The 21689-nt window shown below is 29.2% G+C and overlaps 2 protein-coding genes across 4 annotated transcripts; one reads left to right on the top strand and one right to left on the bottom strand.

Moving 5' to 3' along the window:
• Positions 1-1204: 1204 nt before the first annotated feature.
• LOC123258474 (leucine-rich repeats and immunoglobulin-like domains protein 3) lies at positions 1205-8049 on the top strand. 2 transcript variants are annotated; one of them, XM_044718500.1, is made up of 12 exons: positions 1205-1444; positions 1527-2103; positions 2773-2916; positions 3007-3144; positions 3236-3379; positions 3440-3727; positions 4049-4192; positions 4279-4520; positions 4652-4798; positions 4961-5275; positions 6099-6920; positions 7716-8049. In XM_044718500.1, exons 2-12 carry the CDS (start codon positions 1865-1867, stop codon positions 7838-7840), a joined length of 2748 nt encoding a protein of 915 aa, XP_044574435.1. In that variant the 5' UTR covers positions 1205-1444; positions 1527-1864; the 3' UTR covers positions 7841-8049. The 2 variants fall into 2 exon arrangements, with proteins under 2 accessions (XP_044574435.1, XP_044574434.1); XM_044718499.1 differs by having other exon boundaries at positions 1205-2103.
• Positions 8050-9900: 1851 nt separating this feature from the next.
• Positions 9901-21418, bottom strand: LOC123258480 (trehalase-like). Of its 2 annotated transcripts, none has more exons than XM_044718512.1 (8): positions 20943-21416; positions 16924-17007; positions 14969-15754; positions 14267-14397; positions 13600-14153; positions 12394-12665; positions 10703-10998; positions 9901-10488 (listed from the first exon to the last, which is right to left on the bottom strand). In XM_044718512.1, the coding sequence occupies exons 1-7, from the start codon at positions 21134-21136 to the stop codon at positions 10863-10865; spliced, it is 2157 nt and encodes a 718-aa protein (XP_044574447.1). In that variant the 5' UTR covers positions 21137-21416; the 3' UTR covers positions 9901-10488; positions 10703-10862. The 2 variants fall into 2 exon arrangements, with proteins under 2 accessions (XP_044574447.1, XP_044574448.1); XM_044718513.1 differs by lacking the exons at positions 9901-10488; positions 10703-10998 and adding exons at positions 11790-12307; positions 20127-20129 and having other exon boundaries at positions 12389-12665; positions 20943-21418.
• Between the last annotated feature and the right edge of the window lie 271 nt (positions 21419-21689).

Raw genomic sequence — 21689 nt, 5'->3', positions numbered from 1 at the left:
AATTACGGCGAACTAGTATGAATTAAATCTTTCAGCCTGTGTCCCTGAATTCGCGTGAATTACGGCGAATTAGTATGAATTAAATCTTTCAGCCTGTGTCCCTGAATTCGCGTGAATTAGTATGAATTAGATCTTTTAAATTGTGTGCCTGAATTCGCGTGAATTACGGCGAACTAGTATGAATTAAATCTTTCAGCCTGTGTCCCTGAATTCGCGTGAATTACGGCGAATTAGTATGAATTAGATCTTTTAGTTTGTGTGCCTGAATTTGCGCAAATGACGGCGAATCAGTAGGAATCAAGTTTTAAAACTCTCAAAAAGTTCATCTATAATTTCCAACGTTAGATACTTTTGTGCCTGAATTTGAGCGAATCCAGGCGAATCAGTGTGAATCAGGTTTCAAAACTCTCAAAAAGATCATTTATGATTTCCAACGAGGCGCGCAGTAGCGCTATCGGATCCGGCCCTTGCTTACCAAAGCATTGGACCGGGTTCGAGTCCGGCGTAAACCAATGAATATTTTAAATATTTAAGTGTATTATTCTGCTCAGCCCAAAAAATAAAACGAGTTCCAATCTCAAAAGTTTACCCCCTACCGTAGTCGCTCATGACCTTAGTAGTTTATGCGACTTTAAACAAATTAAAAAAAAAAAAAAAAAAGATTTTCAACGTTTGATCCTTCTGTGTCCGTATTTTGAGCGAAATAGGATGTATTAGGCTTGAAAACATTTAAAGAATTTATTTGTCACGATTATAATATTACGGCTGCGCGAATAATGTTCAAATTGAATATTCAAATAGTTGTAATATTTACACACTCCTACTTTTTTTCTAAGCTTAATTTTGTTCACCGTAATAATATCAAAACTTAAAACCATTAATTTAAAAATGAAAATATTGAAATTAAAAATAATCTATACTAATATCATAACGAGGAAAAATTTGATTGTTTGTTTACATTGAATAGTCTCCAAAACCACTGAACCGATTTAAAAAAATTTTTTACCGTATATTACATAATAATTAATTTAAACATTTTTGTTAATTACCTGTGCGATGCCCTGGCGACCTGCTAGTAATTATATATAATAACAATTATTACACTTAACTGGTGCAGGCAAGGTAGTTTTTTAGTTAAAAAAAAAAAAAAACAGATTGAAAGTGGCGCCACCTGGAAGAGACGCCAGAAGTAATAGGAGATGAAGAAAAGATACGCAACAGCAGCAGCAACGAGAACAGCCGAGGAGCGAGCAGAGTATAACCGTAAACGGCAGTAGAGCCGCCTCCGGAATAGTCCTTTGGCTTTGGCTTGCTGGTATAGTGAGTGTGAGAATAAAAAAAACAAGTGCGAGTAAGAACGCAGAACAAAAATACAAGCAAAGGGTCTGGCAGTCTACGGTCTCCGTCTCCCATATCAGACTCGGAGTTGCTCAGAAGTGAGAACGTGTGTATAGTCAGAGTTATTAGGAAAGACGATGGTAATGAGATAAATTAAATAATATTTATTTATAAATGTTACGTTGGAGTGAGAATAATCAGGATGGTGTAGAAACTGTTTGTGTATTGTTGAGGATCAACTTTGTTTTTAATTTTACTGAAACAAAATAAACGGTGAGCTGGTGTATTAATGGCTGCTGAGGATGTTTTGCCAATTTATTTATATACAAAAATGGTTATTACATTTACCACTGGCTTATCGACATTGATGATATGATTAACTGTCAATAAAGTATATCTACGTTCGCCGATTAAATGGGGGCTAATGTGGAATTTAAATGCGGGATTTATTATGAAGTTATTGTGATTAAACTTATTGTGATCGGTGAATAGTGTGATTTGTGTATAAGAGGCCTCGTATTTTTATATGATGTCGGTCGCTTCTTTTGAAGTGCCCTACGCTGTATTTATAGTACTTTTGATACTATGGAACGTTTCTTATACAATAGCTCGACAGGATGCCGAAACTAGTGAAGATCAAGATAATAATTACAATAATGTTAATAAATGTCCGATAAAATGTGCCTGTCTGGGCAATGTTGTTGATTGCAGTGGTTTGCAATTGATTTCATCGCCTAGTAAATTACCACCATGGACCGAAATATTGTGAGCTTGCTATTTTTAATTATTATTATTATTATTTAATTAGAAAAAAACAGACATTTATTTTTAAAAATTCAAAATGAAAATAAAATTATCAGACAGCTGACAATTTACAGAATTTTTTTTCATCAATAAAATTATTACAAAAAAATTAAAAGAAAAAATTGCACATGTAAATAATTTGAAAAACTAGACGTGAAATTTTTTAAAAATATTTTTTTATTGCTACTTCAATTAATAAAAATTTTTCATTGGCTAATTTTAGTTTCATAAATTGCAAACTTAATTATAAAAAAAATTTATTATTTTTAAATTTCTATGTAAATACTCGAATGTTTATTTAATAATTTTGCATTAATTAAAAATGTTGTTTTAGGTATTTTAAAAAAAAAAAAAAAAAAAAAAAATGTCCGAGATATTTTTTTAGGACGTTATTTTGACAAGGAAAAAATGTTATTTCGTTTGACTGCATTTGAATGGTTAAAATATCAGACTGATAATTTATTATTATTATTGTAAAAATTAGTTGATAATATGTGCATAAATTAAAGCTTGCATAAAAAATTATCAGTTATGTATTAAACATTCCATTTTTAAAAATTTAAAATTAAATGTCTGCCTCTGTATTAAATTGTCGAGTTTAAATTAATAAAAATTGATCTTTTTTTACAGAGATTTAAGCTCGAATAAACTAGAGGATAATTTTACATTTTCAATGTCACATCTCCCTCAGCTAACTAGTCTAAAACTCAATAAAAATTTATTTAGCCATATACCAGAGCTCTCATTGTTGGGCAATTTAACTCACGTTTCAATGTAAGTCAGCTTGGTTATTTTAAATGAAATTTAATTTGTAAATAGGGTGGATTAAATATATAAATTATGATTTTGTTTTTGACCATACAGTTCCCACAATTTTATTGGTGATATTGATGGGACTGCTCTACGAAAATTACCTCATCTCCAGTCTCTGGAGTTGCCGAGTAATAAAATAAAAGTATTAAGACGAGGCTCTTTTTTAGCACCCAATCAACTAATTCGACTGTACGTATAAATTTATATCTATATCTATATATATATCTACAGCCTCTATTATTGAATAAATTTCTTTGATTAATTGTGATTGGTATTATAGAAATTTAAATATGAATGAGATTAGTGAGATGGAACCTGGCTGCTTAGATAATTTGACACAGCTCGAAGAGTTAAGGCTAAATAAAAATAATTTAACCCATCTCGTCAAGGATGTTTTTGTAAATCTAACACAGTTAAAACTGCTGTAAGTATTTTATTATTTTACTTATCTAAGTAATTATTCTTATCTGTAAATTTATTGCAGTGAAATAAATAAAAATGAATTGCAACAAATCCAAGGCTTGAGTTTAAAAAATCTAACGAGCTTAGAGGAGTTAAGATTGAAGAGAAATAAAATAGATACGCTCGAAGATGGAGCTTTCTGGCCGCTCAGAAATTTACAATTATTGCAGCTTGATTTTAACATGTTGACTGTGGTTAAAAAAGGAGGACTGTTTGGATTGGATAATCTGCGTAAATTGACACTATCGCATAACCATATATTTAAAATTGAATCCCAGGCATGGGAGCTGTGCAAAGAAATTCGCGAATTGTTAGTACATTATTAAACTGCACAGTAAAAAATTTTGCGTCATTGCATCAAAAAATTTTGTGTTAAAAATTTTTTTGTGTTGAATACTTTTTAAATTATTTTTTAATTTCATTATTATTATTATTATTATTATTATTATTATTATTACTTCCTAAACACTTTTTTGTACTGATTTAATAGAATAAGTTTTAAATTTACACATAAAAGTGTTAAATATTTAACATAAAAATTTTTAACGCAAAATTTTTTACTGTGTGATTGCAGTTTTATATATTTTATTTTTAACTTGTTAATATTTAAATAAATTAAATTTTTTTACAGAGATTTGTCCAACAACAGACTAACATCAATAGAACGAGGGACTTTTGAGTATCTATTGAAATTGGAAAAGCTTAAACTCGATCACAATAAAATTTCATTCATTTCAGACAGTGCTTTCACCAGCATTCCCAACTTAAAAATTCTGTATGTATTATTCTTTTTTTTTTAGTACCCTATTGTACAAAGCTGGTGTGATTTATAAGAATTTTTATTATTACTATAAATTACAGGGACATAAATTTCAACAAAATATCATACATGATTGAGGATATAACAACTGGAGCTTTTGTAGTTCTTGGTCAGTTAAAAAAGTTGGGCCTGGCATCCAACCAAATAAAATCCGTGAATAGAAACGCGTTTGGGGGACTAGAGCGTCTTGAAGAATTGGATCTTCAAGGGAATAATATAACGAGTATTCAAGAGAATGCCTTTAGCCCGATGCCGAACTTGTCCAAGCTCAAAATGAACACAGGTAAGAAAAAAGGAATAAAAAAATTCAATATATATATATTAAATACATCTGTGTAAAAAATACAATATACACCTGGCTTTTGTATACGGAAGAATAGGATATGAATGAAAAGGTCTATTGTATTCACACAGGTGCCTTGGTGTGTGATTGTGGGCTCCAATGGCTGAGCGTTTGGCTGCGCGAACACAGATACAACGAAGCGAAAGCGAGATGTGGATACCCTCACTGGCTAAAATCCATGCATTTAACACAATTACATCATGCTAATTTTACATGTGGTATGTATTATTTATTTTTTTCTCCTTTTAAATTATAAGGATTAAGAATTGGATTTAGGCTTAGGCGTAATTTAAAATTCAAAATGTAAAAAAAAAAAAAAAAAAAAAACGCTAGAAGTGACATTAAGCCTCTAAATGGTCACGTATATAATTCTGATTCAGATGAGTTCCCGAAACCCCGTATTATTGAGGAGCCGAGCAGCCAGATGAGTATAAAAGGCGAAAATGTCACGCTGACTTGTCGAGCAACCAGCACAGCTGACACTCCTTTACAGTTTACTTGGAAGCATGAAAATACGGAGCTGCGGGATGTCGATATTGAAACGAGTCACATAGCATCCGAAAATGGTGTAACTGAAGCATTGTCCTCGCTACACCTTATAAATGTCAGCCATGAGGACGCTGGCAAGTATCAATGTATGGTCGCCAATACCTTTGGGACTTCTTATTCTGCGAAAGCAAAAATCAGTGTTCTTGGTAAGTTTATTTTTTTTTTTTTTTTATTATTACTTAATAAAAAATGGTACTTTATTTCTTTGATAATTATCTATATCATTAAGACAATAAGAAAAATTTTATATCCAGAATAGTCATATGATAAAATCGGTTTTTTAGTAGAATAATAGTCAATTACCGGTACTCTATCTCTAGATAGATAAGTAAGAAATGACCTTGTATCTTGTAAACTATTGACATTTTTAAAGATATAAGCTCATCCCGACATTACACTCATCGAGACCTTTCATTTGAGTACCCACATCAATTTTTCATATATTTATATATATATATATATATATATATATGTATATATGAAAAATATATAAAAATGCATGTGGGTACTCAAATGAAAGCTCTTGATGAGTATAACATTGGAATGAGTTTATATCTTTTAAAATGTCAATAATTAAGAAATGACCTTGTATCTTGTGAACTATTGACATTTTTAAAGTTATAAGCTCATCCCGATGTTATACTCATCGAGACCTTTCATTTAAGTACCCACATCAATTTTTCATATATTTATATATATTATATATTTATATATATGTATATATGAAAAATATATCAAAAATGCATGTGGGTACTTAAATGAAAGCTCTTGATGAGTGTAACATCGGGATGAGTTTATATCTTTATAAATGTCAATATTTAAGAAAATACAATGCAATTTAACAAAAGTCATTATTTAATAAAGCAAAATTTTATTTATTTATAGTTCACAAGTCACGGCAGTCACATAGTGACTGCAAGGTTGCTAGCACATTTCTTTGCTAATTATAAATATTAATTAATGTTTTAGTATATCCATCATTTTCAAAAATTCCCCAAGACATAAGTGTAATGGCTGGAAGAACAGCTCGCTTGGAATGTTCCGCAGAAGGTCATCCTTCACCACAAATAGCGTGGCAAAAAGACGGTGGTAATGATTTTCCAGCTGCCCGAGAAAGACGAATGCACATGATGCCATCAGATCCAGTACTTTTTATAATCGATGATGTTAAAAGTGCAGATACCGGAGTATACTCTTGTACAGCGCAAAATCTCGCTGGTGTTATTGTTGCCAATGCATCAATAACAATATTCGAAGAGCCGTCCTTCGTGAAACCAATGGAGAACCGCGTTATATCTGTGGGATCATCAATTGTCCTCGAGTGCATGGCAAGTGGATCACCACGTCCAAAACTTTTATGGCGAAAAGACGGGGTACCTTTGTTGGCAACTGAGAGACACTTTTTCACCGCTGACGATCAATTATTGATTATTGTTAATACAGTATTAAGCGACGCCGGAAATTACGAATGCGAGATAAATAATACATTAGGCAAAGCAGTGGGAGTTTCTCGGTTGACTATCAGTCCAGTCTCATCACCGGTGGTTATTCAGACAAATGTATTGAGTATTGTTATTGTCGCGGTTGTAAGCTGTGTCGTTGGTACTTCGATAGTATGGGTTATCATTATGTACCAATCGCGACGGCGTTCGAAGGTTACAAAAAATTCTAATGGACAAGTGCCCATAAGCGGAGAGCCAGCTATTACTGATGGACAAACTACACAATTGTACCTGGATTCTAGTTCTCAGCACAGCAAGGATAGCGGTACCGGCGACAGTACTAATCCCGGTAAACATTTTTTTATTTTATTTTATATTATAATTAATATTTATTATGGTAATTATTTACAAGTAGAGTCAACCTCATTTTTGGCCATAACTAGGTGAAAAATTAACATTTTAAAAATTTTTTTTATTCTACTTATTTTTACGGCGTATTTAGTATAAAAAATATCGTGAAAGAAAAAAATAAAGATTTTGATAGCTTTTTTGCCTTCAAAAGTTGGAAAAAATTTTGGTTCTCATTTTTTTGGATAAAATTTATATTTTATCTTTTTTTGATATATTTTTTTTTGAAAAGTACATAAAAAACGAGCAATAAAAAAAATGACGATTTCAATAGTTTTTTTGCCTTAAAAAATTGGAAAAAATTTTGACTCATGTTTTTGGACAAAATTTATATTTTATTTTTTTTGATATATTTTTTTTTAAAGTACATAAAAAACGAATAATTAAAAAAAAAAAAAAATAAAGATTTTGATAGCTTTTTTGCCTTCAAAGGTTGGAAGAAATTTTGACTCATGTTTTTGAATAAAATTTCTATTTTATCTTTTTTTGAAAAATACATAAAAAAAATGAAGAATTTAAAAAAAATAAGTTGAATATCATAATTTTCTAAAAAATCTATAAATTTTTTTGATAATTTGTTAAAATTGTGATAATCAACTTTTTTTTTTTAGGTATTTTTCGAAAAAAAAAATCTAATATAAATTTCGTTAAAAAAAATGAAAATGAAAATGCTTGACCCCACTTGTAAATATTTATTATTAAATATGACACTAATATTTATTAATAAATCCCTCAGAGGAAATAGTTACCTGTGGTACTCATAATGACGAGGATGCTGCTGCCGTAAGTGGCGAGGATCCGTTACTGCAATACACAAATCACCAGCGAAATATCCAGATAGACAGTAATGATATACCATAAAAGGTAATAATAGACCTTTTGTGGAGAGCTTACGTGAGAAAATATATATTAAAGAGAACAAAAAATATAGTATTATATGTAAATTCGTTTAGTGAGGTTTTTAAAAGTTGGAAAAAATTACCCATGTAAAATGTACTTCCTCTAACGACGAATTGGCTAATTGATCAGTGGCCTTGTGTCATCAATGATCGCTCAGTATTAGGATAAAGATAAAAATACAAATGAAAGATAATATTCGATATATTAATAATTAAATTTAAGACGTCTGAAAGTTATTGATGCCTTAACTACAATAGTGTAAATATTACGAACAAAATAAGCGAGCCATCTTTTGATGTTACGATATTTCAAGGCTTTACTACTATTATTATTATTATTATTAATATATATTATATATATATATGAGAACTGTAGGATTAATTAATTTTTAAAAATTTGTAACATCAGCCTTTTTGTGATAGTTATTTATTTTAAATATAAGCCGGCTTCAAGGTTATTTATAGTAGAGTATTTTGAGAATGTATTTCGACGTCCCTTAGTACTGACATTGGATAATATTTTTTTTATTTTTATTTATATACAAGCCTATTTTGTTTTTATGGTCTTCCCTGCTAAATTTTACACTCGGTATTTTTTTTTTTTTTTTTTTTTTTTTTTTTAATATTTTATTAAATTAAATTAAATATGACATTAAAGTGAGCAGTAACTTGATAATTTTTTTTTACAAATAAATTTGTTCTGAAAAATTATTTTTAAAAAATTGCATTTTTAATTTTTTAAAATTTCTATAATATAAAAGCTCCAATTATTGACACTGTAAGAGACAAAGTTATGATTTTATTTTTTTTAAGCAATTAAATATTAATATCGTTGAATTTTATTTGTGGTAATGTTTCTTTTTTTTTAATTATAATCAGTGATATTTACTGATTAATTTTCAATAATTAAATAAATTATCCGGATACACCAATTATTGACAGGTTAATTAAAAAATATAATTATATTAAAGTTGTTAAGAAAATAGATGCTCGTAAGCTAATTTGATGAACTGGTGCAAACTTTATTTTTTTTTCTAATAATTAATATTTAATATTTTGAACTGATAGTAATTTTTTTCAATTTTTTAATTAATTAGAATTTAATAAAAATTTATATGATAGTTATTCTTATTATAGATAATTAAATATATTTAAAAATAATTTAGGGTGTCAATATTTAGACCCCCGTCAATAATTGGGGCTTTTATCTTATGTCAATTTTTTTTAATAATTTTTTTTTTTTGCCATAATTTGTCAAAAAAATGATAAAAATTATTAAATATCTGCTAAATTAATTTTTATAAATTAAATACTTACAGTCTACGTTTATTTTCAGTCAATAACTTTATACGTAACAATTGCTCAGTAAATACGGGTGAATTCCATCCATTTTTAATTAAGTATGTACTACGTGTAGTACACAACGGTTCTAACAATTATTAGTATTATAAAATTAATGTGTAAAAAATATAAAGTTTTTTTTTTTGTTTCTTGTTGACTATTTGAGTTATTTTAGAGTAATTTGTAGACCAATTTTATTTTGGTTCTCAATTTTTTGTATGTTATATAAATATATATTATTTTGCATTACTGCAAAAAATAATTTAAATATTTTTTATTAAATAGCCGAGTAAAATATTGCCTTAAGGTAGTTGTTCCGTAAAATTTTTTTAAAAAATTAAAAAAAATTTTTGAGATATTGATAAAAAATAATTCAAGTATTTGTATTTATTTATATTGAGTAAAAGTGAATAAGCACAAACTAAAATGAGTAACAACTACCTTTATAACACTGAAGCGCTGAAATAAGTGTCTTAAAATAGTATAAGATAATAAAAAAAAATATTAATAGTTATTTAAAGAAAATAAAAAAAATTGAACAAATATTTTGTTTTAAATTTTTAATTCTTTAAAGCAAAAATAATATTTTATCTTGTTTTGATTTTTTTTGGCAAACGATAATAATACATTTACAAAAATCGAGTGGCTTACATGTAGTAATTTAAAGCATTTACAATATTATTAATAATTATAAATATATAATATAATACATGTGAATATTATTGTGACGAATTATACAAACTGTAATTTATGTAAAACATGTACAAGTGAAAAAAATTAACTATTGAATAACTAAAATATATTGAGTTATTATTTTACGTATAAATTAGTTTAAAAAATCTCAAAGGATTGATATTTATAAATAAAATAGTGACACTAAATTTACGACAATACTTTTCAAGCCATGTCAGCAAGAGGCAGAAGATTGTCGGGCTTTTAATTTTTACAATTTATTTCTATTCAATGTTTTATTGTTCTAGGCAATTATCGTCATCAAAAGACATTACCGTTTTGAAAAATATTTATATCACAAAGTTTCTTCACACGTAATTACACTTAAAATCTATTTGATACATCGTCAATAAATTGATATTATTCTCACAAACGTCTTGTCTAAACTTATGAATTAAAATAAAATAAAATCAGTTCTATTAAATATTTGTCAAAAAATTGAGTCTATTGCATTTATAAATAATTGTAAACTTTTAAATCAACTAGTTGCATTTAAAACATTCGCTTTGATTAAAATCATTCATTAAAATTACACTCGCACACTGATAGAAGGATTTTTTAGCATTTAAAAATATTTCTCAGTATTTAAGAAATATTTTTTAGTATTTAAGAAATATTTCTTGGTATTTAAAAAATATTTCTTAGTATTTATAATATTTCTTCGTATTTAAAAAATATTTCTTAGTATTTAAGAAATATTTCTTAAATACTAAGGAATATTTTTTAAATACTAAGAAATCTTTCTATCAGTGCAATTGCACTTTCATCCCAATAGTGTCACGTATTAAATAATCAGAGAGTTTTTTATCCTTGTTTGAAGTAATAATTTTCACAATTGTCAACACAAAAACTATTTGGTTAATTATCCACTTTAATTACTCGCTATTTTTAATTTTTAATTACCTGAGTGGTCAATCGTTGCTCATACTTTTTAATTCTGTATACACAATATGTTTTCGCTCATCAGCAATATTCGCAGCTTTACGCGCGCCACTTGGAATTGATGAACTGAGAGAGCAATAATTACGCCGCTTGTACACAACCAATCTGAAATACAACAAGAGTCAGTATAACGACGCTTTAATTAAAAAAATCGTGGTTTATTTATTTATTTATTATTATTATTATTATTAAAAAAAAAAAAGTTGGAGAAACTCGTCTCGGAAGAATGAGTCCTTGAAATAGTAACGAGATTTAATCGAAGCTCGACGCTTAACTGTCTAATACTGAAGGAGAGACAGTAAGTTTACAAGATAATAAAAATTAATACAACATGAATAAATTAATTACTGAGATAAAAAATTTTTGTCAACTGGGGTTGCATGTTATTGTACAATTTATTTTATTTTGTCTGTTAGTAAGTTTTGGTCGAGGAAAGTTGAGGATAAAATTGAATATTATATTAGTCATAATTTTTATCGGGCATTCAATACAAGGAAGTTGATAAATGCTAATTACGGGGTATTTATTTAAAGCATCACTCCGTTTATCTGAGGTACTTTATTTGTTATCATTTAATGACACTGGAATGTAATAGGAGCACCGGGTCATTTTTATTAATATAATTAATCATTCTCATGCTTATATTAATTAAATAAATAATTATTTTTTAATTAATTAACTAGGGAGTATTCATTTTAATTTAAGTACTAACAATAATAATTTATGATATTAAAATTAGCAGTCACTTGATGATTTTTTAATTTTTTTTAACAAATAAATTTGATCCAAAAAATAATTTTTAAAAAATTGGATTTTCAATTTCTATATGTCAATTTTTTTTCTAATTTTTTTTTTTGCCATAATTTATTTGTTGAAAAAATTTTTAAAATTACCAAATATCTGCTAAATTAATTTTCATTAATAATTCTGTGAGTGGGATAATTTAAGTGCAAAAAATTTTTAAAAATAATTGGATTGAACTATTGTTGAGGTAATATATGTAAGAAAGTATTTGAAAATTGTTGGAAGTACAAAGACTCGGAGGTAAAAAGTGAACGTGGAAAATGTAATCGGCTTGCGTGGTATATACTCGTGACTAGAAACAAATCATACTAAACTGGGATTTAAATTTCTACAATACATATAAACAATATACATATATGTAATATACTGTTTGTACAGTATTTACATTAATTGTTAGAAAATAGAGTGGTTAAATTAATAAAACCGCGATAGAAATTTCAAGTTGATTAGAATCTGTCGACAGTATATTGAATTGATTTATCAGTGGCCGATTTGGTCAGCTCGTGTAGTGTGTCTGAGTTTATCTCCAACATAAAGGTATAAAAAAATAAATAAATAGATCACATGGGTAGTAATAAATAGAAGATCGAAGCTGCTAAGTCTGTAATATCTGAAACAAACAAACAAATTAACAATTAATTACCGGAATTAAAATAGAAGTAGGTAATAATAGCCGAGATGTACTACATACCTCACCCAATAAATCCTGCGGCGATAGTTATGATGAGTGCAAGTAGGGCAGTCATCATCTGTCCAGCAGTTGATACCCCGCTCACTGTGTTCGGTATTAAATTTTCCAGGTCCGATGGGCTGTCATCAAGCATAGTTGGAATAAACCGACTGTCTGCTGAAAGGGTGCTGTGGTATTTGTTTAATAAATCTAAAATAAGACCGTTTGACCAACCGAAACCCAGCTGCACTGTGTACTCTCCACCGCCGCCTCCACTGCCCGAAACAGTTGCGTCATACTGCAAGATTAATTCATTTTTATCAAGTCTTGACTTGAATTTGTGCCTTTTCAAGGTTTCATTTTATTTTCACCGATAGACAATTTATTATGATAAATACTTAGGCTGCATTCGAAAATGCTTTATCTCTAGATACATAATTAAGAAATGACCTTGTATCTAGTGAAATATTGACATTTTTAAAGATATAAGCTCATCCCGATGTTACACTAATCGAGACCTTTCATCTGAGTACTTACATGCATTTTTGATATATTTTTCATATATACATATATATATATATATATATATATATATATATATATATATATATATATATATATGAAAAAATTGATGTGGGTACTCAAATGAAAGCTCTTGATGAATGTAACATTGGAATGAGCTTATATCTTTAAAAAAATTAATAGTTAAAAAAAGTACAGTCCAATTTAACATAACTAAGAAACAGCCTTGTATCTTGTGAACTATTGACATTTTTAAAGATATAAGCTCATCCTGAGATTACACTCATCAAGATCTTTCATTTGAGTACCCACATCAATTTTTCATATATTTTATATATTTATATATATATTATATATATGTATATATGAAAAATATATTAAAAATGCATGTGGGTACTTAAATGAAAGCTCTCAATGAGTGTAACATCAGGATGAGCTTATATCTTTAAAATATATATTATATATATGTATATATCAAAAATAAATAAAAAATGCATGTGGGTACTCAAATGAAATCTCTTGGTGAGTGTAACACTGGGATGAGCTTATATCTTTAAAAACGTCAATATTAAAAAAAGTACAGTGCAATTTAACAAAATCATTATTTAATAAGGCAAAATTTTAATTTTTTCTAGTTCACAAGTCTCCTAGTGACTGCAAGGTTGCTAGTTAAACTAATATAAAAAAAATTAATAGAATAAAATAATTACCTTTTCAAACATACTGTGATTAGCTTTAAAAGCTTTGTAATTACTTCTCACCCATATCTCACTGAGCTCATAAGCCAGCTTCTGCGCGTGGATATCATTGCAATTATCTAGAGCCATGATAACAAAATATTGCAGCGGCGGCCAGGCATTAGGATAGTCCCACTGCTCGCCGGAGTGCTCAAATGTCGCGGGAATACCACCGAGATTCAGCATTATTTGACTTTTGTCAAGATACTTGAGGGCTTTGTCGACGTAGTACTCGCGCTTAGTGATGTCGTAACACTCGGTCCAGAGTGGGAGAATATTCGTTGGATAGAAGTAGTCGCGTTTCACACCATTTAGGATATCATAGTCCAACCAGGCTCCCACGTCGTCGTGCCAGAGCACTGCGTCGATAGCTTCTTTCCACTCCTCAGCTATCTGACGATACTTCGCGGCTTTGTCAAAGTTACCTATCATTTCGTTGAATTCAGCCAGTAAAATAGCGTTGCGGTAAATAATTGCATTGAGATCAACCGGGACAATGTATCTTGTTTTGAGATTACTCAAATTTCCTAATTTTTAAAACAAAAGATCATAAAATTTATATTGTATTATTTACAAGCTCATGTTATACCTAAGTAAATATTTAAATATTTGTACGTGACGTTTTATTATTTGAATTTACCTTTGTTTGTGCCGTCAAGTATAAACCAACGGCTAGAAAAATCCCAGCCTGACTCAGCCGCGCTTTTTATTTCTTTGTAATATTCTTCTTTTTCTTCACTACGAAGATTTTCAGCTGCCATGATATCTTCCCTAAAAATATTAAATTAATTGATAATTATGACATTAAATTTAGCTGTCATTTCAAAATTTTTCTAATTTTATTTAACAAAAAAATTTGTTTAAAAAAATTGCATTTTTAATTTATTAAAATTTTGACACGTCAGTTTTTTTTTTTAATTTTTTTTGCGATAGTTTATTTGTTAAAAAAATTATTAAAATTATCAAATAAGGAAAAAGACCCAGTTATTGACACTGAACTAGTTATTGACACTTGCAGTTTTATTTTAATTAAATACTTTAATAAATTAATAAATATAATTTTTGAATTATAAATTTTAAGATAATTGGTTTTTTGAGAACATTTTATTTTTTTAATTAGAATAAAATTGCAAGTGTCAATCAGCTAGGCTAGTGTCAATAACTGGGTCTTTTACCCTTATCTGCTAAATTAATTTTTATTTAATAATTTTTTTTTTTTCTAATTTTTTTGCCATAATTTATTTGTTAAAAAATTATCAAATATCTGCTAAATTAATTTTTATTTGATAATTTTATAAATTATATTATTTTTTATAAAAAAATATTAAAATTATTTATGTACCGGTAAGATTCAGGTCTAGGTCCGCTTGAATTTTCATAATATCTAGCTAAAGTATAATTCCGTCCATCCTTCTCCACCTTAACAGTGCGATTGGTCATCCAAAAGTCAAATTCCTTTTCAAGCAGCCAAAGATTTTCTTTCAGCCACTCAGTGTCATTAGTATCATCGATATAAATTTTAACCATGGGAGTGAGCATGGGCGGCTGAGATCTCATGGTATAATAAATTCTTCCGCCATTAGGAATGAATCCAATCTGCTTGACAATGGACACAAAGTTGGTCAGCATTCCCCGTACCGTGGCATGCATCTCCGACAGCAAGAGTCCTTTTATTATCCAGTAAGAGTCCCAGTAGTAGAACTCGCGGAATCTCCCACCGGGTACAATCACGGGATGAGGTACGTAGAGAATCGAGTAGAGATCCTGGTTAATACGGACGTCCTCCTTCATTTTTCTCCCCAGCAGTTTCCAAATGTCATTGAGATCAGACGCAAATTTCCGCAAATTTGGGTCTTTAATACTTTTCAAAAATTTGGGCTCCTTTCGCCAGTCAACGGGGTTCCAGTCTTCAAACTCAGAGCCCGCTTCGTCAAAATTGTCTTCTACAAAGCGTTTTATTTCTTCTAGAGGCGGAGGCCGCTCTTTTATGTGGCTCATCATCGTCTCGAATTTTTTGAGAGTTTCTTCAGGACTGTGTTTCATTTTCATGTCGACAAATGTCTTGGAGTCGGGAAAAATCCGGGACATTTGTACTTCATGCAGTAAATCTCCATGACAATAAATGTTGCTGCAATATTAATAATTATTCTTAATTATATTTTATCTTTTAGATTAAAAAAAAATTGTAAATTATATAAATAATTAATTTTAATCTTAAACATAATATACAATAAATTTTTTCTCTCTCACTCTTCCTCTGTATTGTATTAAAAATAATTTATGTATCAATTAGTATGTAAATTAAAATAAAATATTATCCTGATAATCTGTCTAAAGAATAATAATTATTAATCAATGATTAATGTATCTTTAACTGTGGAAAATGCTAACTACGGAAACGGTGAAACGGTGAAACTATTGGTACAAACCTTGAAAATGTCTAGCCGCGAATGATAAATGTCTAGCACGCAAAAATTACAAGAGAAGAAAAAATAAATAGACCGGCAAAAATAATTTATTGTGATCTTTGAATTGAATTGATTACTGTAAATTCAGACGGTCATTTAAATGAAACAAATTATTTAAAGAAAATAAGAAACAGAGAGAGAAAAAAATAAGTACGGTCGGTGACTTGACCGTCAAGACGAGGGCTCGTCCTTGGTCCAATTCCCGTGACACACCCGACCGCACTAAGTTATTCTTTGCACACTGTTTTAATTCAACACGGAAATAAATTGCATATAGATATTTTATTATTTATTTAGCTAATAATCTCGGCAAGGATAAAAGAGAGAGAAGAAAATATTGTATTTGTTCGATTAAGAAACAAACTTACCTTTTGCATGGTGGTGGTTCTATTTTTTGCAGCGCTTCACTTGCTGTTGCTATTACCATCACTTCCAGGAGAATTAATAAACCGGATATCATTTTAATTGATAATTTTGAAGTGTCCTTTACAGTTTTCATCATGAATTTTTTATTTCTTCTCTTATTATTTATTATTTAACTAATACTTCTCTTGCTTAAATACTCACTGTTTCTTGTTAAATAATTTTTGTCTAATAAAATAGCCCTCACATACAATAATAAACTAGCATTTTTAACGCCGAGGTAGTTTGGTCAGAAGAAATAAGGGAGAAAAGAGTGAGAGAGAGAGAGAGAGAAATAGAGAGTATGTGTGCCTGCACTTGACTCTTAACAAAAATATAGTGTATAAATATCACAAAAAATTAAAAATTTAGCTAAAGACAGTTAAATAAAAATATTTCGGCGAATGGTCTATTATCGTCGGCTTACTTTCTTGTAATAGGGTTGAAATTACTCCCCGGTGATTTGCGCAATTTGCGCGAAGGTTTTTGTTTCAGCAAAGCCACATTTTTTCTAGAAAAAAAAAAAAAAAAAAAAAAAAAAAAATTGTTAATTATTTTTAAAAACACAAATAGAATTTGGCTGAAGATGAATTACTTTAGTTGAAAAATAAATAAATCAAAAAAATAAATAACAACTATGTTGTCGCGCAAGTTCTATTCACGGCTTTCAATGAAAAATTTAGCACTACACGTTGTAAGGATCCTGACGCAATTCTGCTTTCAAAATAGATACTTGTAATCCGTCCAAGACTTTTAAAAGTTAAGTAATTATGTATTTACTTGAATGTTACAAGCCAGGCAACTAACTATCAATTAGTTGATAACTGCATCGATAAACAGTTATTTCTGAGAATAAATTTTTCGTACGATAAGATAATAAGGTTGTTTGAAAAAAAAAAAATAATTTTTTATTTTCCGATGAAAAATAAGAATAAATAAAAATGACTATCACCTTGTTGTCTGTTATCGTGACCAACGTTGACTCGCGACTAACTTGGACAAGTCGCAACTTTTATTTGCGTCGAGAGGCGAAATCACCGCTGTCATCATCGTCTTGATCCCCGGACAACGCTTTAGTTCTATTCGTTAAAGTCATTGGAAAATAAGTAGCAGCAGATAAGCAGTAGAGGTGGTAAAAGAATAACTGCAGAGAAGGGAGTGCAAGTTTGGCTCCCAAGGTGTTGATTCAGTCATATCGGACAATCTCACCAATGAAATATTTGTTAAAAAAATAAACAACTAACAAAAACATTCGACCAGTCACTGGAGTAATTAAATAAGCACTGGTCATGGGTTAAATAATTTTCGCCCAATTTTCACGTGCTACCGGGTGGAAAAATAAAATTTATGTGAGCAGAAATATCAAGTAGCATACCAGGGTGATGGATTGCTCACCCGCTGTGTGTACTAACCGGTAATTAATGTATATACTTGATACTATTATATACACACAGATTATCTTTTAAATGTTTAGTACTATACTCTGTGCGAGGAAGAAAGAAGATTGACAAGTAAAATAGGCACAAGAGAGATAAGATGAAGATCGAGCCTCCGACCAACAGCTCTGGGATTGGTCGATTTAGAGGAATGTTGTCCCGTGCCTCTTTCTTAACTTATGTGACGTTGTATGCTTGCGCCAGCATCAACTTTCCCAATCAGAGCCAGTTTGGCGTATCAAAACACGTTTTGTACGTTATCACTGGCCCATGTTGCATGTACCCTTATCACCTGGAATTATTTCTTCAATTATATCTTCAACCTAAAGATATTTTTATATTAATTATTTTATCTTTGAATTAGTTTAATTAACTAATCTACAATGACCTTCAGAGCCTGAGTCAATATCTTTAATAATCTGTCAGCAATTTTTGGGATAATTTAAAAGAAGAAAATATAACAAGCAATGTGATGATAAATGTCAGAATAATTCTGTGGCAGTTAATTCAATTGTCCAAGAAGCGCTTGGAGCTTAATAATTTAATTTGGTATTCTTAGCACAAAATAGAATGATGGATATAGACATGTGACAAATAAAGCGAACTATCTATCCCTTACAGCAGGTCAATACACTCGGTAGAAACGAGGAGATTAAGTCTAATTCCAGCCACTGATTCTACTTTGGTCAACAAGGATATCATCAATTATCGGCTTAATAATCAATTATTACAGCAGACAGCGAAACTGTCAGCGTTATCGAGTAAGTCAGCCAAGTAAGAATTTAGGGCTGACTCTGTTGATTATTATGTGACTAAAAAATGAAAATTTAATGCAAGTAGACAGAAAAAAAAATTGAATCAAGTAAATAATTTTGAATAATTTCATCTTCTTGATTTGAATATAAAAATTCTTGAACTAAGAAATTTTTCTTTAAGTAAATTTTATTTAATTGATTCAAGACAATGACACTCTTATAAATTTTAATACTTACAATAATGTTGAAACGGGAAAACAACTGATCAATGTCCAAGATATAATTTTATCTTAAATAATGCAATTATTCTCACTCACGAGATCTTACTTGCAAAGTGATAAAAAACTGTTTGATGGCCTTGACGAATTTCTTCACAAATACCGGATTTAATTTTTTTTCTAATTTATTAAAACAATTATTTTGTTATATAACTTGACCATTAACAAGGAACTGTACTGGTACATCAAAGGAAAGAAAGAGAATGTGAAGAATATCACGTAGAGCTTCAATGCACAACTGAGGAGCCAGATTTCATCAGACTCCAATTAAGTAAAAGAACTCCTATAATTGTTTTATTTGGATAATTTTTGTTTTATGGATGTAGGCGGGGTTTGCCGCGTTTTAACTTCAAATTTACTTAATTATAATATATATCTACCAGATTAACACCTCTTATCATTAGTTTACAGATTATATACTTTTTGAAATGAGTAAACGTGACTATTTGACCGACGGTTGATGAGCTGACCCTAATGACAGCAGCCAGCCCAAATTGGATTGGCCAAGGACTCTCAAGGACACCTATTCATCGAGTCAAACACCACTACAGCTCAATTAGGCACTACAAGGTACCTGTCGCTCCGTAGCAACAATATCTGAGAAAAAAGATTTTACTAAATGAACCACGTGGCCGGTAGACAATTAAATAAAAATGTTAAGACTTATTGTTTCCTCCTAATTGTAAATAGTTGTTGAGCTATTCTACTGTAATACAGGTTATTAATTTGAACCTTGGAATTGTCAATTTATTGCAGTGTTATTAAATCCACATGGTAGCGTTCTATTGCAAGAATCAAGGTCCCTGTCGCGCATCATTGTCAATTAATTAATAATAAATATTCATTATAAATAAACATTAGTACATTACCTCATAATTAAACGTTGTCTTAATAGTACCAGGTGTAAATTTATCAACTCACTAGTTGCTGTTTAAATGGCAATTATATTTTTAAATTTAATATTCAAAACAACACTTATTGCACTTACTCTAATTACCACGATAATACACTATAAATTATAATAAACGATGACATGAAATACGTGATCAAATTATTGATAAATATTTAAGAAAATTGGAGAAAAAAAAGACACTGAATTAGCTATTTAGCAGCACTGAGAGGAACTGACCTGCTATTGTGACGAGACTGATGAATATCAACCGACTACTTGACTACTATACGACGATGTGTGTTCAACGGTAATGAGATCAACAACTTGCCCTCATGGCATGTACTCTACCAATGTACAGAGAGTGTTATGTTTCAATTGCTGACCGTCAATTGTACTAGTGATTCATGTCCTGTTAGAATATGTATGCCGATCTGGACGCTCCCTGATCTATCAACTTGTCACGTTTATTTTAGCTGCAGATTTTTACTTAAGTTTTTACGCTGTCAAAATTTTTAAATATTATTTTTGTTTTTTTTTTTTAATGCAAGTGACATTTTTTGCAGCTAAATAAATATTAAAATTATAATGAATTATTGATGTAAATAACCATTGTTATTATTTTTATAACACATTAAAATTTTTTCCTGATGAGTGAAAAGAAAAATATATATTGCAATGCAATTTTAAAAGGATTTACAAATTTCAATATCATCGCGCGACATCAAACGTCATTTTAAGACACTACAGCCGTATAATAAATATAATAAATGATGAAACACTTAAAAATTTATAATAATTTAATAATAATACATATCTGCAATTGTAGAATTGTTTGTCTAGTACATGCTATCTCCTAAGAAACAATGTCTTTAATAATTATTATTTATGATACAGAAGTTGGATGACAACTGTCAATTTTTTTAATTTTTATAACAAGTTACAGTAAAAAAAAATTCCACTAAAATTTTTTTTTCTACTTTTCGCATGTGGAAATTTTTAATTAAATTTTTATTAAAAAAATGTGTCTAAACTTCAGTGTCATTAATTAATTAATTAATTAATTAATTAATTAATCAATAACTTACCTATCAAGCAGCTGATACCGCAGTAATTTTTCATTTATTTTACTGCAACGAATATCAAATAGCTGGACATCTCGTAAAATTTTAGAGTCTTTTATTTTCTTGCTGGTTGATTTATGGAAATTTTTAGCACAATAAAAACAGCGAATCACAGAGTTTGCTGAGGCTATACCTCGGGTTTGTTGCACAATCAACATGATTAGTTTGTCTGCAAATAAATTATTTACTTTTATTATTAGCCATTTAATTAAAGCCGTTCAGCTGAGCACAACACTCGGTACTTTACTTTATTATTTACTAAATCACTGTCAGTAAATAGATTAAAACTTATATTCAGATAGCGCTTGTTTTTTAACTACCCAACAATTTTTTTGTCTACCTGACGCAATTCTCAGTCTCGTGAGACAATAAGATAATAAATGGAATTAACTATTGGAGTAATAATCACTGTCATGTGTAAAATGTAGGCAATATGTATATGTTTATCTGTCTTGTATTCGAGTTATATCGAATCAGCTGATCGGTCGATTTTTCGAGAATTCTTTTAATTATTTGCATGTCAGATTTAAATTGTACTCACAGCTGTTCGGAAATTATATTTATTTAAAACGTGTTAATTAATTAATTCAATAAATCGATAGCAAAAAAAATGTATTATTGATAAAAAGTATAAAATTAAATTTAGTTACATTTAATTATTTTTTGTTTTTAATAAGATTGAATTATAAAATCGTCAATTTAATCTATGAC

The sequence above is a fragment of the Cotesia glomerata genome, linkage group LG2, assembly GCF_020080835.1.
Source record: "Cotesia glomerata isolate CgM1 linkage group LG2, MPM_Cglom_v2.3, whole genome shotgun sequence".
NCBI lineage: Eukaryota > Metazoa > Arthropoda > Insecta > Hymenoptera > Braconidae > Cotesia > Cotesia glomerata.
This window is presented reverse-complemented; position numbering and strand designations above follow the sequence as displayed.